Source organism: Euwallacea similis, chromosome 18, assembly GCF_039881205.1.
Source record: "Euwallacea similis isolate ESF13 chromosome 18, ESF131.1, whole genome shotgun sequence".
Taxonomy (NCBI): Eukaryota; Metazoa; Arthropoda; class Insecta; order Coleoptera; family Curculionidae; genus Euwallacea; species Euwallacea similis.
The window spans coordinates 788,491-808,086 of NC_089626.1; the positions used below are offsets into that span (position 1 = coordinate 788,491).

The following is a 19,596-nucleotide window of genomic DNA, read 5'->3' on the forward strand; positions in this document are numbered from 1 at the left end:
GGATCTTTATTGTTTTTGGAAAAGGAAGGTTGATTGAAAAAGGACTCAGTACGTGAGGGAAAATAAGAAATTACAATGGTACAATAAATTTATTAAATAACTGGCAGTAAAGTTACCCTTATTTACAGACTTAAATAAAACATAAACCTACACTATTTTATTCACATTTAAGTATCTTGAAATCAACTCCTCTCGAATACTTAGTAGTGTTTTCTCTGTATTTGATCATTTACAGTTAATTCCACGTTTAAGATAAAATGCTAGCTGAACAGAACATTCAGTTACAATTATTTAATGAACATTTGAAACGTTATTTTAATACTAACAAAGAGTCGCGTTAAGTTGAGAAAAATATTTTTTATTATGGAAATGCTAACAGGCACAGATTAGGTATTCTTTACTTGGCATTAGAGGTTACTGATTTGTTTTATTTCCTTACACTTCAGATACAGTTATCGCGGTTTGTTAATAAATCTTAATATATTAGCGATTCCCAAGGGAGAAGGCACATTAGATGGGCATTTTCATTTCAGTTAAACCAACTGATTGATACATGCGAAATGTAGGGACGAAATTTAAAAATATTTAATTCAGAAAATTTAATGGCAAATACTGGAACGTTACTAAAAATATTTGCGCTGCATTTTCACTTTATCCAGAAATTATTTTGGTGAGTAAAGATCCAGTTTTTGTTTGAATTATTACTGTCCTGTTTCATTAACCCTTGTATCACTATCTACAACCAACATTTGATTACTGTTGTCAGTCGTTAAAGAATACAAGATTTATTAGCATCTCTACGAACGTATAGAGGTATTCAAAATAACCGCCAACAGTAACTGTGCCATTTGATGATTCTGGTTTACGTAAATAAAAAAATAATAGAATTTTTTGAAACAAAACCGAAGAACACATAATAGCAATAAATATAGACTATAACATAAACGTAATATATTATTAGATAACAAATAATGGTAAAGAAATATTAAGTTGAAAACAATATTTCCACCAATAAAAATAAAACAAAAATATAGCAAAAATTGAACTAAATGTTTACGAGCCAGCCAAATGCGCTTGGCTCGGAATAACCGACACGGAAAGTTACATGCACTTTAAAAACTACTTACTTTATGTTACTTACCGCTACTTCGCACCTATGAAGAAATATTTCTGGCGTACTTTTGATTCCGAGGGTCGCCTTTCTAATAAAAGCGTTACAGTTATTTCATTACAAAAAATTTTCGTTCATCAACTTTCGAACCTTAATAGTTTACTTCGTAGTTCATAGGAAGACTTCAAAATGCGAAATTTTAATGAGCTACCTTCTCCAAGAAACACGGCCAGAAATACTTCTTCTCTCGCTTATAAACATTAATTTTTCCAAACGCACCATGTTGCAATAAATATTTAGGGAGTTGCTGAAGTGTCAACTATTGGCATAGACCACATTACTATTTTGGTGTTTGTGATGTATAAAAGACCTACTGTTCAATGTCAAACAGGAATTGAACAAGTAATTTAACTAACTTAAATAATTTACTACCATATATACAACTACGGTTGTACTAAAATTTCAATTATTTAAATTTTATGTACACATGTTGCTTGAGACCTACCGATACCAGTTTTGTCCATGGTTTCTTAATTAAGGAAATTCAGATAATTCCGATACAAACGAACGTCAATTAATTAATAGGCAGTGATCCGCTTAAAACTAATAACAGACTTTAAATATTCCTAAGTTTAGCAACTCTAATAATAGCCTCCGTTTTTGAACATCACCTTAATTATTTATTTAGAGTTGAAAAACTTGATATATTTAAAAGCAGTCTTTCGAATTCATTTTAGTCTAAAAAAAGCAAAACTGCTTCCTCTTATAACTCCAAAAAATGTTTTTCCAAAGTTAGGTTTACATGCAGAAATATCAAGTACATGGTTGAACACCATTTTCCTAGGCCAAATGAACCAATAAATAAGAATAAACTACAAAAATGAAGTTCATTAACAACCTGTTTTCAAGTAATTGTTTTTTGAATTTGAATCTCAAACAATTTGACAGGTTCCGCTTAACTGAATAAAAGAGAAGAAAATTTGTACACCTGCAAATGTTCTTGAGTCTCCTATATCCACACAATGAAGGTGAACTGTCTGCTTGTGTTAGAACAATATATAAATCCTGAAGGGAGTTTGGATAAATCAGAGATCATTAAATAAAGTTCAGGATTTGAATCGAAAATGTCAATAAATATTCGTTCTGGACTGCTAAATAATAAAATAGATAGTAACAATGAAACTATTGAATTAAATTTATCCTTTGATGATCACTTAATTTAGGTAATTGTACTTTATTGTAAAGAACATAATTGAAGAATCGATCACAGTTTAACAATTGATGAAAAATTTGAATTTCATTGTGAAGACTGGGGACCCATATGCTAAAAATACTTAAGCGAGTTAGTCTTTTTTACCTTTGATTACTTTTAAAATCACAAGTAAAGAGCAGCAGGGCAAAAAATCACAAAGGAACACCTAACAGGTTTCAGTGCATAAGATGTTTCTCAAAGGACTTACCGCATTAATCGACGACCCCGCATTGCTTTACTTGAAAATAAAAGGAATTTGTACTAAACCACTTTAAAATAATTTTATCTAAACTCTTACTAAAAAAAATTTGAACCAGAGATACACCGAAAGACGATAACATCCGAATTAAATAATGAACACAAATTCGCAGTCAATTTCGTTTTTGCAGATTTGCAATTTAAATAACCATACCACAAAAACATCAATTATTATTGGCTAAAGTCCCCAAGAACAGCGACTGAGGATAAGGACTTCTAAACTTGTATCAATAAAACCACATAGCCGACAATCTCAATGAATAAACAATAAGCATTTACATATAAATATATAAATATATATATATATACATATATTTATATATATTTGTATGTATGTATGTATATTCAAATTTGGCAATAGGGCCAAAATTATTTAATTACATTAGCGACGCAAATGAGTGAACAAAAACCTAACTAAGAAACGTTTTAATAGAACTCAAAAAAACACCATAAATGCACAGTTTTCAAGTCGTTGTCGAGGTCTACGTCTCAATTTCTTAGTTGGTATCTGCACAGCTTCAATAAAATGGATACAAGCAAACACAGACACAAACATCCATATGCAATGAACCATTCATACTTGCTACAAGTTTAAAAGTAGTAGGGGTAGTACCACCTATACATTTGCTGTGTGAAATCGGCACAAAGCTTGCCGTAGTAATAATCCATCAGATGGTGTCAATTTTTCCATGAGTAAGGGTCATGTGACCGACTCCATTCGTTTCCGACGGAGGCGGGAACATGTTGAGAATCACGATTCCAATCCCACATTTTTCCTTTAGGTCGAAATTTGTTTTTTACAGGTTCGTGCCTCGTTTCCAACTTTTCTTCGCTTGGCTTACTCCATTCGTCGTCTCTCCAATGCTCCCTATAAAATAGCGAATACTCAAACTCAAGTCTTCATTGGAAATTCATTGTGAGATGCACTCAAGAATATAAGAGAAACTGTTATCAGCCAATTGTTGACGAGATCTGACAACGTTAAGCGTTATTTTCCGCTATTCTAGTAACCCCTTTCACAAGATTCTTTTTAATGTACCAGAGAAAATGAATTTGTTTGAATTGAATAAATATCTAAAGCAACCTGAATGACGTGCATCGTGTATTTATCCAAGTACCCTTAAGTACCTGTAGTAAAACTTCTTCTTGAAATGAGCGTCAGGTTTCTTCTTTTCTTCCGGGAAACGTTGATATTTCAATAAAGCAGGATTAAGTCTGGTGGGACTCTTCACAGGTTCCGGACTAAAGTGGATGTTATACGGATTGGGAGAGGTTGGAGACGGCGTCCTCGGAGGGCCAGCTTCATCTACTCCTTGATCCAAAATGGTCGACGATTCCAAATAGTTCTTATTTCCAGGCATTTTGAAAAGAGTTGGTTTCGGATGCAACTTGATAGGTTGTTTGGACGGACCGACAATATGAGTATCTCCTAAACCAAGTCCTATACCCGAATCTGGGGATGTATTGCAACTTTCAGCGCCATCTGTAGAACGGCGACGTTTATCTAGCTCGGTTGACGCAAAAGCCACCAAGCGGTCAAAGCCAGAACTAATTTTGTCCTGCCACTTTTCTTCTAGAACTCCGTCCTCTTCATTTATCTCCACTTCTGAGTACAATTATATTGTTCGCAAAGAAAAATAAGATAATATTAAGACAATACCGACCTTCTTCCTTACATCGCCTCGGTTTTGATCCGTTGGAATTTAATTGATCTTCAGAAGTAACGGTTGCCTGCAATTAGAATTAAATGTGGTATACATCAAGGTTACACAAGAATTACTAGAATGCTTAAAAACAACCACAAACAAATCAATTAGTACCTGTTGGATGATTGCTCTGGGAGAAAATTGCTGCCTTGGTGAAGGTTGTGGAGCACCCACATAGTGATGAGGAGTATTTACTTTCACATGTGAATGCATGTACGCCATATAAGCCAATCCTTCAAGCCCGCCTTCAGCCGAAGACGGTCTCGAGATAGGGCTGTAGACTTGCCTCATCGGCTCCGGAGGAGCTTCTTTGGGAGTTGGCGGGTTGTTTACCCCTTCAGGCGGCGGATTTAACACCTTCACGCTTACCTGCAATTAGTTTGTTATTACGTCTTGATCAGTTCAATCTGACAAAGGTCCCGATTATTTTAAGGGAACACGCTGCTACTACTTACCCTCTCTGGGCGTGGCGGTATATTTGCATTGACAACGGATTTTGAAGATACAATAGGGGTGTTCTGAATATCACTCATATCCACTGCAGCATTAATTATGGATTGATTCGATATTTCCAGAGTCCGCTCGATCTCTCCAGACACCAAATCCCCAATTGTACGAGTGGCAACAAGACCCTCTGAAGTATTAAACGTTGGATGGGCAGTAGAGAGCTTTCCAACAAGACCTTCAGATGGATTAAAGTTGGGATGAGCGTTGGATAACTTCTCTTGTGACAAATGTCTTCGAAGGGCTAATTTAGCTGGAGATACTTGAGTGTAGTCTGGTTGTTCTGCAGATGGAGCAGCAACTTTTCCGACTTGCGCGTGAGGCACTTGATAGTGAGGCGCAACGAAGTTCTGCGTAACCGGAGGTGGTGCTTGAGAGGCCATTGCGGATGTTGGGTGCTGAGTTGAAACATTTGCTCCATACTGCAACTGGGGAGCTGGTATTTGGCTTTGTTTGGTCCTGGTCTGTTGATCTTCGTTTAGTACAGAAGTTATGATGCTCTTGAGACGGTCTTCGAAGTTGGCTATCCGAGGAGCTTCCTGGACCTTCAGATTCTGGGTATTTGTCGAAGTACTGCTGGTGCTTGTAGAACCTATCGTAGATTGATAGTTATGTGCTGTTTTTTGTCGCTTGGTGACAGGTAATGGAGCTGGCATATGATTACGAACTACGCCTTTCTGCGTGCTCGGCCCAGGCTTATGATTTGGATATGATGCCACTTTGCTATTAGTCACAGCAGATAGTTTGCTAGCCTCGATTTTTCGGCCGGTTTCTAATATTTTTTGGGCCAATATTTCAGGGTTTTGCTCTTCAATCTTAGCAATATCGGGTACATCAGGCCAATCTTGCGATCGCGTCCTGTATTCCCGAGATTTGCGCGAAACTTTAGGTGGTGGTTGTTGCCTGGTAGAGATTAACACCTGCGCTTGTTTTCTTTCGTCTCCTTGTTTCTGCAAAGAAACCACCTCCCTTTCCAATTTCTGGACTTCGTTCTGTAACTTCTTCCTTTGAGTCAAAGTTGAAGATATTTCTCTCAAGATGTATTCCTGGGCCCTACTGGGAGAAAGTTCCTTAGCTGCATCTGGTCCTATGTATTTTTCACAGACTTCCGCAGACCTTTGTCTTGTCAAGTTATCCCTTTCCGTTTCAAGTTTCGCTACTTGCCCCTGCAGCTTGCTGGCCTTTGCCTGTAACTCTTTATGTCGGCATACTATCTGCTTAGCCCTAGATAATAAGTCCACTGGGGAAGTAGCATTAATCTCTAGTTCAACCATCCGAGTTTTAAGCAATGCCACACTATCATCGATTAATACTTTTATCTGCTTCTCCAGCTGAGCAACTCGATTCTTCAACTTTTTATTCCGATCTTTTTCCTCTTCTATCTGCTTCTCGACTGTAGTCTTAAATGCCGGATTCTTCAACTGATGAATCATCTGCATATATTGGACTCTAAACATGTCCAGTAAAACTTGCAAGCTGTAGGGAGTTTGTGAAGGATCAGCTGGGATATCCAATTCGTTGTGAGTGATAACATCCGAACTTAGCGTGGTTAATTGCTGGTCTATGCAGCCAGGAGCAGGAGGTAGCTTCTTGCCAATGGCTTGAGGAGAAGTGCTTAATAATGTTTCTGAGTGAAGCAAATCAAGACCAGTAATTTTAATGGTTTTCTTTGGTTTCGCCTTTCTAACTCTACCCCTGCGTCCTTTAGGGACGTTCTTCTGTCCTTGTTTATCTTGCTGGGCCTGAGATTTAGGGCGAGATTGCTTGCGGCGCATCTTCTTCGGGTGACGCTTCTAAATTACAAGATAAATGAGAAAATATAATATAATATAGATACGTACTCTACAGGAAACCTACCTTTCCGTTGGGAATTCCTTCGTCTTCAGACTGGCTACTTTTGCCCTTGTTTGAACAGTAGTCGGACCAAGCTTTCCTGGTGGTAGGGCCGTAGTTGCTGTCATTACTGTCGGACTCGGTTGAAGAATCAACATGTTTGGAAAAGTCTCTTTTGCCATTTTTGTAGCGACTATTCGAATTTGAACTTTCATCTTCCGCATTCTATAGTAGGAAATCACTCGGTTAATAATTTTAAATAAATAGTCGTTAATTATTTTGTCTACATCACTAATCGTTATTGACCTTCGGTAAACAAAACTGCGGAAAACAACAAATCAAGTAAATTTGAAGTGAAAAATTAATTTGTTCTGTAGGGTTACTGTATAATTGCGTCAACGTAATTGGAAACTACTTAGAAATATGACATCAGGGCACATTATTTACTTGCTCGAAATATGGCGATTTTAACGATACCTTAGACATAGCTAGGTTTTCGTTTTACATGTTCTTATTAGACCCTCCTAAGCGGGATTGCTCCATATTCTTTAAGCATTAGAGATCGACCAAAAAGTTAAATGCAGGAGTTTTTCTCTAACCGATGTTGGGTGATCTGAGGAGCTGCAGATATGCTATATTAAGATCGCTTAAAACATAACATATCTAGACAACAATACCGACATAGAGGCAATATTGAGGACGCCGCGTTAAAAAACATGTATGTATGTTACGATTGCCAAATATTTTTGAGTCACTTTGTACACATATTGTTCCGACTTTGAAGTTCGAATGATTCCAGTATACTCACTTTCAACGTAAACACTATTTATTAACTGAACAAATAAACTACAATTCACCAACTAATAGTTCAATAATAAATCAATATTTCACTACTAAACACTTTCGTACCGTTTGTTGCAATTGTTTCGTTCTTATAGCTGCATTGGTCACTCACTCTTAACCACCCTCTCCTTATACACATAGCTAAAGATCCTACAACTAGAAGATTCCTCACTTTTGTCACAAACATGCAAACATTAATATAAACAAACACGCCAGATTCTCCACGTACTATACAAAAGGAAACAATGATTCACTCGATTGAACATTTCACGCTTTTTCGCTCTCATCTTTTTACCTGCGGCGGCCGCGTGCCAGCCATAACAATATTTTGCTATAATTTTAAGATATGCTTCGCACTATTATCCGCAACTCCCTCATTTAACTTTTTTTAATAACTACAACTATTTCACTTATGTGGAAGATTTCATTTAAAAAATCTCCTTGAGACGTGTATGCTTTCTTACCAATAACCAATCGAGGATACCCAGCACATACCTTAAGTTGTGGTTTCTTGAGCCGTTGAAAATATCTCTCTAGCTTGGTCCTATCAATAATATGAAGATAATACGACACAGGTTTTCCTGTCCAAGAGACCGATCCGCGCAAAGGTGACATTTCAGAAACATGCATTATAGTGCCAATATCGCTAAGATTTCGATCTGTGATTCGAAAATTTAAAGGACAAAAGCTTTTAGATGACACGATTCTAGCTCCGTCTTTCAAATCGGCAAATCTTTCTTTGAGCTGGTGGTCCACTGATGGCCCAAAAGCAAAATTATTTACGAAAACTATTGTGGCTTGATTGATTTTCTCTCTATGTTCTTCAGTTAGAAAGTCGCCTCGAATAAGCTTGTATTCGCCGTATTTCTTGCCATACCATTGCATCCAAGTTCTGAAGTTCTTATTCATTGCCTCGGCATAGCGACTTGGAACCTGAAAGAAACCGCCCATCCTCCAACATGACACAATACTCTTTTGTCAAGCTTTCATACCTCTGCTTTTTCTAAGCCAAGGCAAATTTTACAGGGAGTAGCTGCTGCCATTTGCAGAACCACCTGTCCCACACCAGATCCTAAATCAATGAACACATCGTCTGGGGTAATTTCGATTTGATCGATCATCTGGCAAACTAAATCATACGACGTTTCCCCATACACTTCTGGAGAAAAAGGCTCGTATTGATTTAATTTTTCTGGATCAGTAACTGCGGTGTTATAAGTTTGTTGTAAAATGTGACGAAGGAGACCTCTAGATGGATATTTATTTAATCTTTGGGCTGGCAGTGAGGTTCCCTTTTCCTATGACAGAAATTACACATTTTGGATTGCTATTGGTCAGACGCGAAGTTGAACCACTTACCAATGCCACAACACTATCAATTGCTCTATTAAATCTATCGCACAGTGACTTCATGCTGGCGTAGCTCTTTGTATCATAATCACAGAGAATGTTGTTTTCCAATGGCAGTTTCAGTTCGGGCAAGTCTTCGCAAACCCATCTGTAAATTATTGTTAGGTACTCGAGGGCATTTTAAAAATATAAAATCAGTTCTACAGAGATCGATAGGCCCTTTTGAGTCAGTATAATCTGAAAAAAAAATGTTCAAGTTTCAAACAGAAGAACATGTAAGTCGATGAATTGCTAATGACGTTATTGCAGGGTAAGAAAAATATTGAAATGTGTTATTAATCTGAATCGATGTTCAAACCGTCGATGTCGGTTAAATTTTAAGGACTCTTTGTTCATTATAGGATTACCAACGGATTCCCCATTTACGTGGCCAATTTTTTTTTGGCTTTTTCCACCAATTTCCGGAGGCCTATAGATCATGACGAGTCCCACAAAATGAACATTTTAGAACCAAAATTTTGCCCTAATTTGACAATTTTAACGAAGTTTTTATACTATTCCGAGGGGACGGTACGCAAAAAAATTGAGGGAATAATTACAGGACAACATTTTACTTTTTACTTTTCACTATCACATACCAAGTTTTGTTAGAAAATTAAAACTTTCCATGTTTTTCATGAAAATAATGAAATTGAATGGAAATCAATTTTCTTAAAAGGACCGGGCCGTAGCGTTGTTTTGTTACGGTTTTATTTTTCTTTCTTGGCAAATCAGAATCGGTATGACCTCGCCTCATATGCACCAATATCGAAGACACTAGTCACATCTCGGGCTACAAAATGACGGCACAGGGGCGGCTTCCCCTTCCAAAAAGTGAAACCAACTTTTAATGGAATGCCGGTCGTTGTTTGTTATGTCTGAACATTTCGTACTCTATACAAAATCGGGAAAAATATAAAGAAACAAAACGAATTGTTTTCCGGATTTTCCGATAATTGAGGCAAATCGAGAAATAGAAACGTCCCATTTTCTCTATAATGGGGCTAAACAGTATTTGCATCTTTTCAAGCGAAATTATAAAATTCAAAGAGCTCTATATAAACCGCTTATCCTACTTACTTTCGTAAGATGGATAATGATGGCATTACCCGATAGGATGCTAAATCTGAAACGGATTCGTGCGAGCGAACTCTGAACCCATAGAAAAGAGAAACTTTTTTGCAGTTTCTGTGCCGATTAGATGTTGACGACTGCTCTAAGTGCTCGTGGTAATGAGTGGTGACGTATCCAAATTGAAAAACTAAAATAAATAAATGGAACTCTAATAAATTTCTGTCACTGGAAATCTGTGGAGAATTTCGCCCAAATTCCTGACAAATGGTAGGATTTCACGTAGAGACCATAAACATGCAATTATGACACTAGTAAATTAATCAGTTAAAATATTTAAAATCAAAATACACGGTGATTGGGTGTGGTAACGAGTCTAAGTAATTCAATATTCAGGCCTTTCAGTAATATGATTGAAGTAGAAAATTCTTTTTGTCCTTTTTCCGAGGAACAATATAATATTTAATGGATTCAAAATTTATTTTGGTGAAAATTCAATTGTATAAAAAAAGTCCCTTCTGATTGATTTCTTTATTTGATCGGACCGAAAACAAAGCTTAACGAATTTAAGTATTTTCGACAGGCCGTGTAGTAGGTGGACATGGCATTTCTCTTTTTTATTAATGTAAATATTTACTTATTTATACATTTACTAAACGAAGTAAATTATACAAGGTTTTCTTAGCATTTTTTATTTTAAAGCTTTCCAGAAGGGCATCCTTTTTAACGCGATAAAATAGGTAAATGTGAATATCAGCAAATAACTTATTACATTTACTTAAACAAACATTAATAAATTAAAGCAAAAATTGTAAAATAAAGTATAAACCACAAGATTGCACTATCATTTCTCCTGGGTTAGGATACCATACAATTTGAATTGAATACAAATATCGACAATTCAAATGATTTGTTACAAACTACCTTTACTATTAAAACTGTTACAGTACATACAGTGAATTACAAAACCATTCGAACGGCGTTTAGTTTTTGACATAAAATGCTTTATGATTCCTATACATCATAAAAAAATCAGATGAGTTATATTATATAAAAGTACATTAATTTTCATTAAATAAGACTAAAATAATATTTCAAATAATTGCATGCAGCCAATTTAAATTATCATTTTTCTGTGTAACTAATAAAATTTAACTCATAAAATTATTCGAACAAAATGAAAGCAAATAGATTTTTAATATTTTAATTTTTAATGAGATCCCTTTTTGGCATCACTTGGACATAAATAAAATTTTAGGACTCCAAGATATGTATATTTGGTTAGTTCAGGTTATTTGGTTAAACTGTCCTTAGAGGTGATGGGGTAAATTCTTAGTCTTTTTTCAATTTCATCCCACAAATGTTCGACAGGGTTCATATCTGGGATTTGTGATAGAGTTTGTAATAAGTGAGGGTTCTTATAAATCAACTAAGTTTTCAATCTATGGGCTGTGTGCTTTGGGTCATTGTCCTCTTGAAACCAATAATCTTCTGGCAATCGCATTTTTTTTACATTTTCTTTTGAATTATTTTTTTAAATTTTGAAATGTTTCATTTTATCCATTATTACGTCTATAAAGACAACGTTTCCAACTTCACTTGCCGCCACGCACCCCCGTACTATCACCTAGCCACCCCCATGTTTAACAGTTGCACATAAATTTCTCGGATCTAGTTCGACATTCTTTTTCCTCCACATTTTTCGATGTCCATCACTGCCAAAAACATTGTACTTGCTTTCATCAGAGAAAAGTACTTAATCACAAAATGTGTTATCCTTAACTATGTACAATTTTGCAAAGCTTCGATAATTTTTTTGGTTTTTCTGGTTGATATAAGGTTCCTTTCTAGGAACTCGTCCATGTATGTCGTTATTTCTTAACAAGCGTCTATATAATTCAGGATGTACTTCTTTTGCAAATTGAGTTAAGGCACATTCCGCTAACTTTGGTGCAGAAATAAAAGGATTTTCCGCATTTTTTTTCATGTTTTGTCAATATTTTTGATCTTCCTAATCGACGTTTATAGATGATATTTCTCTGCGTCTTGTTGTTTTTTAAGACTTACGAGATAGTTGATTTACTTCTGTGAACAAACCAGCAATTTCTGCATATTTTTTCCCTTCGTTGTGCCACTTTAGCATTAATTCTCGTTCACGAACCGCAGCTTCATGTCTTTTCCTTGTCATTTTTATAAACAATAATCAATGGTGGTAAACGATATTTAGCTTTTAACTTTACAACGTTAACTGACAAATGTTTGTACATTTTGATCAAAATATTATTCACAGTTTATACAATTTGTTCCTTTTTAAAGTATTCGGATACTTTTGTGGGTCAAAATAAACAATATCTCAAATGCCTCTTAAACAGGACAGTATTTGTTATAATTTTTTTTTAATTTATTTATCCATAGAAATTCTATTCTTGATAAGATAATTTAATTTGCCATACATGATCTAAATAGCGATATTATATTAATTTATGTTTTGTTGGAATACTTTCGTGACTCACTGTAGGTATAATACCGGTATAGATTTAGTGTGGGCCGTTGTGTGCAGATAGTCTTTAATTTAAAGGTCTCCAATGGCTGTGAATTACAGCTTGGATCAACTGAACTCAAAGAACAAAAACGAAGCATAATTATAGAATAATAGGTTATTCTGTAAAATATAGGGCGCAAAATAAAGAGGCGTACATTTTAAAATCGCTTATGCACCTTACAATCCCGTCCCTTCAACTGTGTCACTCACCCCCGAGGGATGAGGGGTTAAGGTCACAGTCGAGAAAAATCGATAGGGGCCCTGCTTTCAGCTTCTATGCCCTCTGTTCTGGAGCCCACGCGTTTGAGACGTCGACGTTGCCAATTTCCTACCACTTACTATTGTTCGTTAACAAAAAAAAAAAAGGAAAAAAAACGGTTTAATGAGCGTTAATTGAAAATGTGGTTGACGCTACGGAAATATGAATCGGGTTATGTTATCTTATTCGATGAAGTCTTGAACATTTTTGTGAGATACAGGGTACAACTGATTTGGTCGTCAGTGCCATATCAATGCAGATACTGTTGGATTTGCATGTTTATATACCCACCTAATTGTTTCTACAATTTCGAGTGCCCCATCGTGCTTATCCTGAAACAAAGAATGCATGATTAAGTTACGATGATACAAAGCCGAAAAAGACGAACTAAATAGACTATAGGTATTCTAGTCCATTTTTGGACCAACTTGGCCTCTGCGTCCGCATTTCACATTCTATTCCATCCGTGCAAAATAAAGCGGCCCAGGCGGCGGCTGCCGCGTGAGAGAGCTCACGTAAACACGAAGAGGAGGACCGTAAATTCAGCTACTCTGCAGAGGACCCTCAGCCAAGGCTTAATAAATGGCATTTAAGGGCTTGGGTAATTGCAACCCAATAAATCATCTGAATAATAGCGGGGTTTGAATTACTGGGAGCTTGTAAAAATGACAATTGACTTTATGGGTACCTGAAAAAAAAACGTTCAAAGGAATGCATATGAAAGTGGGCAATGAAACTGCCATCACTAATAACCCTTTCAAGGCGAAGTCGTTATGTCCTGGAGCGCTGCTAGAGGGGACACAGGAATTTTACGCGAGCGTGATGGTACTTTTGGTTAATTAAACAAATTCATTTTAAACGGGCTCGTTATGTAACGGAACATAATAATTTTAAAACTTCACGTTTGCAGTGTTTCAGCACATCCATCGAAACTAAGTAAACATTAATATAAATAAAACAAATTGGTGCAATAAATAATAATGGCTGGTCTTGCTTTTTTGATACTTCAGGACGAGGACCCGTAAGTTGGTCAATTGTAAATTAAAACGAATACAGTTATCAATGACAATCACCACATTTTAAGTAACACACTTAACGCTTATCTTCTCGAGTAAAATTCAATTTTCTCAATCCCTTATTACGTACTAAGGTGGGGTCGCAATTTAGTTCAATATCAATCAATGCAGGACAAATTGCACAATCGAGTAAAAAATCAGGGAAAACCAGATTGGTGTTAATTGAGATAATAAATAACATCACGCAGAGATAAGGGCAAAAAGCATCTTCAGAAACAAAAAATTCACACTTAAATTTCTAATTGAAAATTAGTTCAATATCCGTCTCAACATCCAAAACGCGCTATGTTGGTTGTTTGCTTGATTAACGAATTACGAAAAATTCTATGCTGCATATTTGGTTCGCTTGTCAAAATGTCTAACGAAAACTAAGAAAAATACAAAATGTTTTATTCAACGTAATAATAACTCCGACAGTGCGTCCGAAACTAATTTCAATCGGCATCCTGAAAGAGAACAATCGGATAAAACTATTTTTTTCAAATTGAAAGAAAATCCATCTTATCGTGGAGCTTCAGGGTTCGACACATATACAGGGTGTCCCAGATAAGGATGAACAGCATGGGGATCTTGGAAACGGTAATAGATACAAAATGGTTTAAATTGGGAAAAAGTTAGGCAATTTAAAGCAAATTAATAATCTGTTTTTATATCGACGAAATTCCGAATGGTTACGAAGATATCCGGAAAAAAACGAATTTGGCGGTTTTCGTTTTTTGCAAATAACTCTTATACGGTTATAGTTAGAGGAATAAAAGTTTTACATTATTAAAGCACTTTTTTGAGAACTGTTTAGCAGTGTTGCCAGTTTTCTTGTTACATCCTTACTTTCGGAGAAAAATGAGTAAACTTTTGATTTTCATATGGGCGTGATATCAATTATTTATATTTTCAAAATCGTCATAAAATTCCCTTTTCAGCCATGCATTGCATTTAATATTTTTCTCAGAAACTCTATGAGTTATAGCCATTAAAGCATTTTTTGATAAGTAGGCCATGATTTTGACTTATAGTAATGGTGCACATTAAATAAATGAATGCTGTGGAAACGTCAACATTATTTAAAAGTATAAATATATTACTGGTATCACCCTAAAATTAAAAAAATAATTGTTTCAAATTATGTATTTAATAACAACAATGCGGCTAAACTTGGATCGAATCAAATGTTGACGTTTCCACAGCATTCATTTATTTAATGTGCACCATTACTATAAGTCAAAATCATGGCCTACTTATCAAAAAATGCTTTAATGGCTATAACTCATAGAGTTTCTGAGAAAAATATTAAATGTAATGCATGGCTGAAAAGGGAATTTTATGACGATTTTGAAAATATAAATAATTGATATCACGCCCATATGAAAATCAAAAGTTTACTCATTTTTCTCCGAAAGTAAGGATGTAACAAGAAAACTGGCAACACTGCTAAACAGTTCTCAAAAAAGTGCTTTAATAATGTAAAACTTTTATTCCTCTAACTATAACCGTATAAGAGTTATTTGCAAAAAACGAAAACCGCCAAATTCGTTTTTTTCCGGATATCTTCGTAACCATTCGGAATTTCGTCGATATAAAAACAGATTATTAATTTGCTTTAAATTGCCTAACTTTTTCCCAATTTAAACCATTTTGTATCTATTACCGTTTCCGAGATCCCCATGCTGTTCATCCTTATCTGGGACACCCTGTATACATGTATATATATCCGCGATGAATTTCACTTTGGACATTTATAAACCACGACGTACATCCCGCATATTCATAAACCTAATTACTCTTGGCTACATGACACACTGACTTTAATGGAGAGTAAGATAATGTTTTTAGCGCTAATCGCCACTCTTCGGGAAATAGTCTATGGGAACCACCGTCGGAACTGTGAATCATCTCGACACCCGTTTAACTTTTTAGCACACTCCACTAATCGCCTATTTAATTTGCTCTTTAAGTTAGAATAAACGGCTTTTACGTTATGAAATCATTTTATACTGTTAACACCCTGTACGTCGGTGGGATAGCAGGCACGGGACAGTAGTACAAGCTTATAGGCCTGGTATGAGCCGTGTATAGGTAATTGTTATTCAATTAGGGAATTTAAAGTTTTAATTCATAAACTTGATTCATGTGCACTTAGCTGTTTTGCATGTATTTGATACATACACGTTTAGATTTTTTGAAAGGATTGAGTTCTGAATTTTGTAACTAATAAGATAAACAAATAAAAAGAGGTTCAGCTTCATATTTTTCAAAGAGTTTAATGGATTTTAGTGACTTTCACCTTGACTTGTGACGTGGTGCTATTTTCTCTTTTCGAAATTTATTAAACTCAACCACAATGACTGAAGTACTTTTAGATTTTTTGAAAGCATTTGACTACGTAAATCATGACCTTCTCCTACATAATCTGTATTTGTACGGCATCAAGGGTGAGGCTTTCAAGTGGTTTAGGTCATGCTTGTGTGATAGCACATTATCCTTACAGTATGCACATGTAGGATCGATCGCACGAGGTCCCACATTCACCCCGTTTTATATTAATGACTTAACAAAGCTGATTGTTAATGGTAGTGAAATCTTCCTGCCTGGGATTTCATTGACAAACACTTATAAATTGTGCCTAAAGATATATTGACAAACGTTTTGTTATGCATTTTAAAGGCTCTCTTCGTACTAATTTAGGTAACTCTTCAGCATAAAACATATTAAAAAAATATTTGTCATAGAGTTATGCAATGAGAATGACAAGCGACCACTTTATGGTTGAAGAAATTGATACCAGGAAAGCATTCTTTGATACACATAGGTAATAAAATGATAATAGTACAATTGTTTAAGCAGTGTGTTTGTTATCCAAAACCACAGGAGGAGATCACCACCACATGATTCTGTTGGAACACAATTGTGAATCTGGAGTTGCATTCCCAGGCATGCAGGTAATTTTGTTGTGTAGTCAGAATGTCTAGTTTGAAATACGTTTTATCAGACACCTTCATTCAGATGCATTAGAAATACTACCAGTTGCAAATACTTACCTAAATTTTATGAATCTATTGTTTATTGCACTAAGTGAAATTTTTACAGCTTAGATGCAAAATGAAGGCCTTCCTTTTGGGGTCTTGGTTGTTATTAAGAAGCAAGTTGAAGGAAGAACTCTGGGAATGGATGTTGCATGCAGGCAAATTGTTTCAAATGGGTATGAACTTTAATAAGAAAATTTGATTGGAATGGTTTTAGTTATGTGTCTTAGGTAAATACCTATGGTTTCTTTAATTTGCTTTAATGAATTTGATAACTTAACTTTGGGCAAAAAGAGGAAGGTAGTGTTAACAGACTAATTACACCATCCCACACTTAAGTAGTAGGAAAAAAAAGGTGCTGAGCTTTTGATAATTTTTATTACCTTCATCAAGGTGTGTTAGTGGTTAAATAATAGAGAGCAAGTTGTTAAAAGCCGGGGGGAAATGTGGATGATGTCAAAGCTGTTAAAACAGTTAAATTAATACTGTTACACACAAATATGAATATATTAAAAGTAAAATAGACTGACTGATTCGAGTTTAAAATGTTGACAACACTGAACTACAGAAAAGCCAGACACCTTGTATATTTACCACTAAAGTAGAAGGTTTATGATTATGTTTCTACTTATTTCAATAAACAAACTTATGTCAGAATTGCTTACCTAGTAGACTGAAATTATGGAATTACTGACAAGAAATGTTTGCAAAATATCTGATTATTTGCCTATTTTAGGAGATTGCTGAGCATCCCTTTGATTATCCCAAAGTTATATTTTGTGTTTATTTTATGTTTATTAATTTAAAAGCACAATAAACATCAATTGGTAATATTAATTGTCAGTGAAAATTGAATTATACTTGAATCAAATTTATCTTAATCTCAGTCAAGTGGTGACAAGGCTCTCAAAGTCATGTGAGGGAGTGTTTTTGGCAATTGTCATTATTGATACCAATATTAAGTGTGTGTCAAAAAAAATTCAGAAAGTAAAGAATGACTGAAACAATAACAAAAACAAACTCAAGGTGGGTATTCTTAAATTTGTAGGTTATTTCAATCAACTGTTAGGTCTATTTTAAAAGACCAACCAATCTAATTTTAGACTTAATTAAATATAGTATCTGTATACCACACACAATGAGGCCTCTTTAAAGTATCTAAGAGCATAAAAAAACCAATTATCTACTATCTTTTTTACACTGCAGTGCAGTGCCTAGATAGCAACATTAATCTACAGTTTACTACGTTGAAAACTAGCTTAACCATTAGGTTAGGTAACATCAATGGTAATAAGTTATGTTGGAAGGATGAAATTTATTTAGGTATATCTAAGAAATAGCCCTGACTGATGCCTCCGTGGGGATTAAAATACTGTTTATTTATAGTTCTAAAAAATCAGAGGACTCTCAATGTTTAGCAATAGCACAGTTAACCGATTGCTGCATAATATATAAAGATGTGTTTTTATTATCCTTCTTACATTTCCACGACCCGAGGTTAACGGCCAAGTGTACAACACTGGCTCTGCACCCGCTGGGGAATGCAGTTTCAACTCCATATCCTTCGGGTATTTTGCACTAACTGAACCACTCAAAGTCACTAGAGGCTCCAACCATTTATTAATTTATTTTTCAACACTCTAAAACAGTCATTTTGACACAAAGTTCCACAAAATTTCACACAGCAAAACACGCCATCACCGTGCATAACCTTTGCGCGCGCAATGTTACTGTTTAATTCCGACGTTGCCAAGTATTTGGATTGATTGACTTTTTATTTGACAATATGTCAATTGTCCGTTACTGATTAAGGAGTACCTGCGACTCCCCTAGATGGCCTTAGTGAAGAAAGAAAAGATACCCAATAGTGGACTCGATATCGATATGGTGGTACGGTTTGGTAAAAGTGGGGGTGTCCGTATTTATGGGTCTGATTTATGGGTTCTGGGCCAAACGGTATTTGGTATTCTCGAGACCAATTTCCAAGTAAAATTTTACGGTTTTATTGTTTTAGAGCTAACTAGATTCATTTTAGATATACAGAGCGTCTGTGAAAAAGCTTTTCATTTGAACGCCGCATCTCGGTTATTGTAGACGTTAAAGCAACACATCGCATGACAATATTTTAGAGATTTTAGCATATAATTCAGTAACGAGCTCGAAATATTTCTTTCAATACTTCTTTGTCAATTATGATATAATGTTTCCTTTTAGAAGAACTACCTTGTATAATATTGATTCGTTTCACAGGTTTCTTTTAATTGATTTTGAAAATTTGATGTATTTTTCTCTATGAGTTTCTGAGAAATTAATTAAAACTGTATTTTTCCCCATAAGAATGAACATTTTACTCACTAGATTAGGAGAAGCAGTCTCCCTTTTTGCCAAACTTATAGTAGCCAAGATTCGACGCCGTGTTTAAATTGAAGCTTTTTAAAAAGCGCCCTGTATATCGAGCTGTTCGTCGCTTCTTTAGAGTGGACTCCAGGAATTCTGTTTATTTCTTCTCAATCACCTCAGAAATCTGCGATGAAGTTTTCTAAAAAGAACAACCTGTGGACCTTAGAAAACGTTCAATATTTACCGGCGAGTTTCAATTTTGAAAGGCAATTACAGAGAGTTGTATGAACTTCAGAGAGACACTTTCTAATAATTCCTTGTTCAAGAATAGATTGATTATCAATGTTAATAATCAGACGATACTGAAGCTGCAGACTTTAAGCTGCGACTTA

General features: G+C 35.3%; 2 protein-coding genes across 2 annotated transcripts in view; both read right to left on the reverse strand.

The window, feature by feature from the left end:
* The window catches only part of Tmem63 (transmembrane protein 63), a 109,609-nt gene that overhangs the window by 11,685 nt on the left and 78,328 nt on the right, over positions 1–19,596 (reverse strand). The window lies entirely within an intron of this gene.
* On the reverse strand, positions 76–18,600 carry LOC136414866 (histone-lysine N-methyltransferase, H3 lysine-79 specific-like). Its single transcript, XM_066399094.1, has 11 exons — positions 18,346–18,600; positions 13,060–13,100; positions 8,867–9,005; positions 8,500–8,805; positions 8,003–8,440; positions 6,689–6,889; positions 4,783–6,624; positions 4,442–4,696; positions 4,286–4,352; positions 3,750–4,227; positions 76–3,489 (listed from the first exon to the last, which is right to left on the reverse strand). Exons 1-11 carry the CDS (start codon positions 18,421–18,423, stop codon positions 3,300–3,302), a joined length of 4,035 nt encoding a protein of 1,344 aa, XP_066255191.1. The 5' UTR covers positions 18,424–18,600; the 3' UTR covers positions 76–3,299.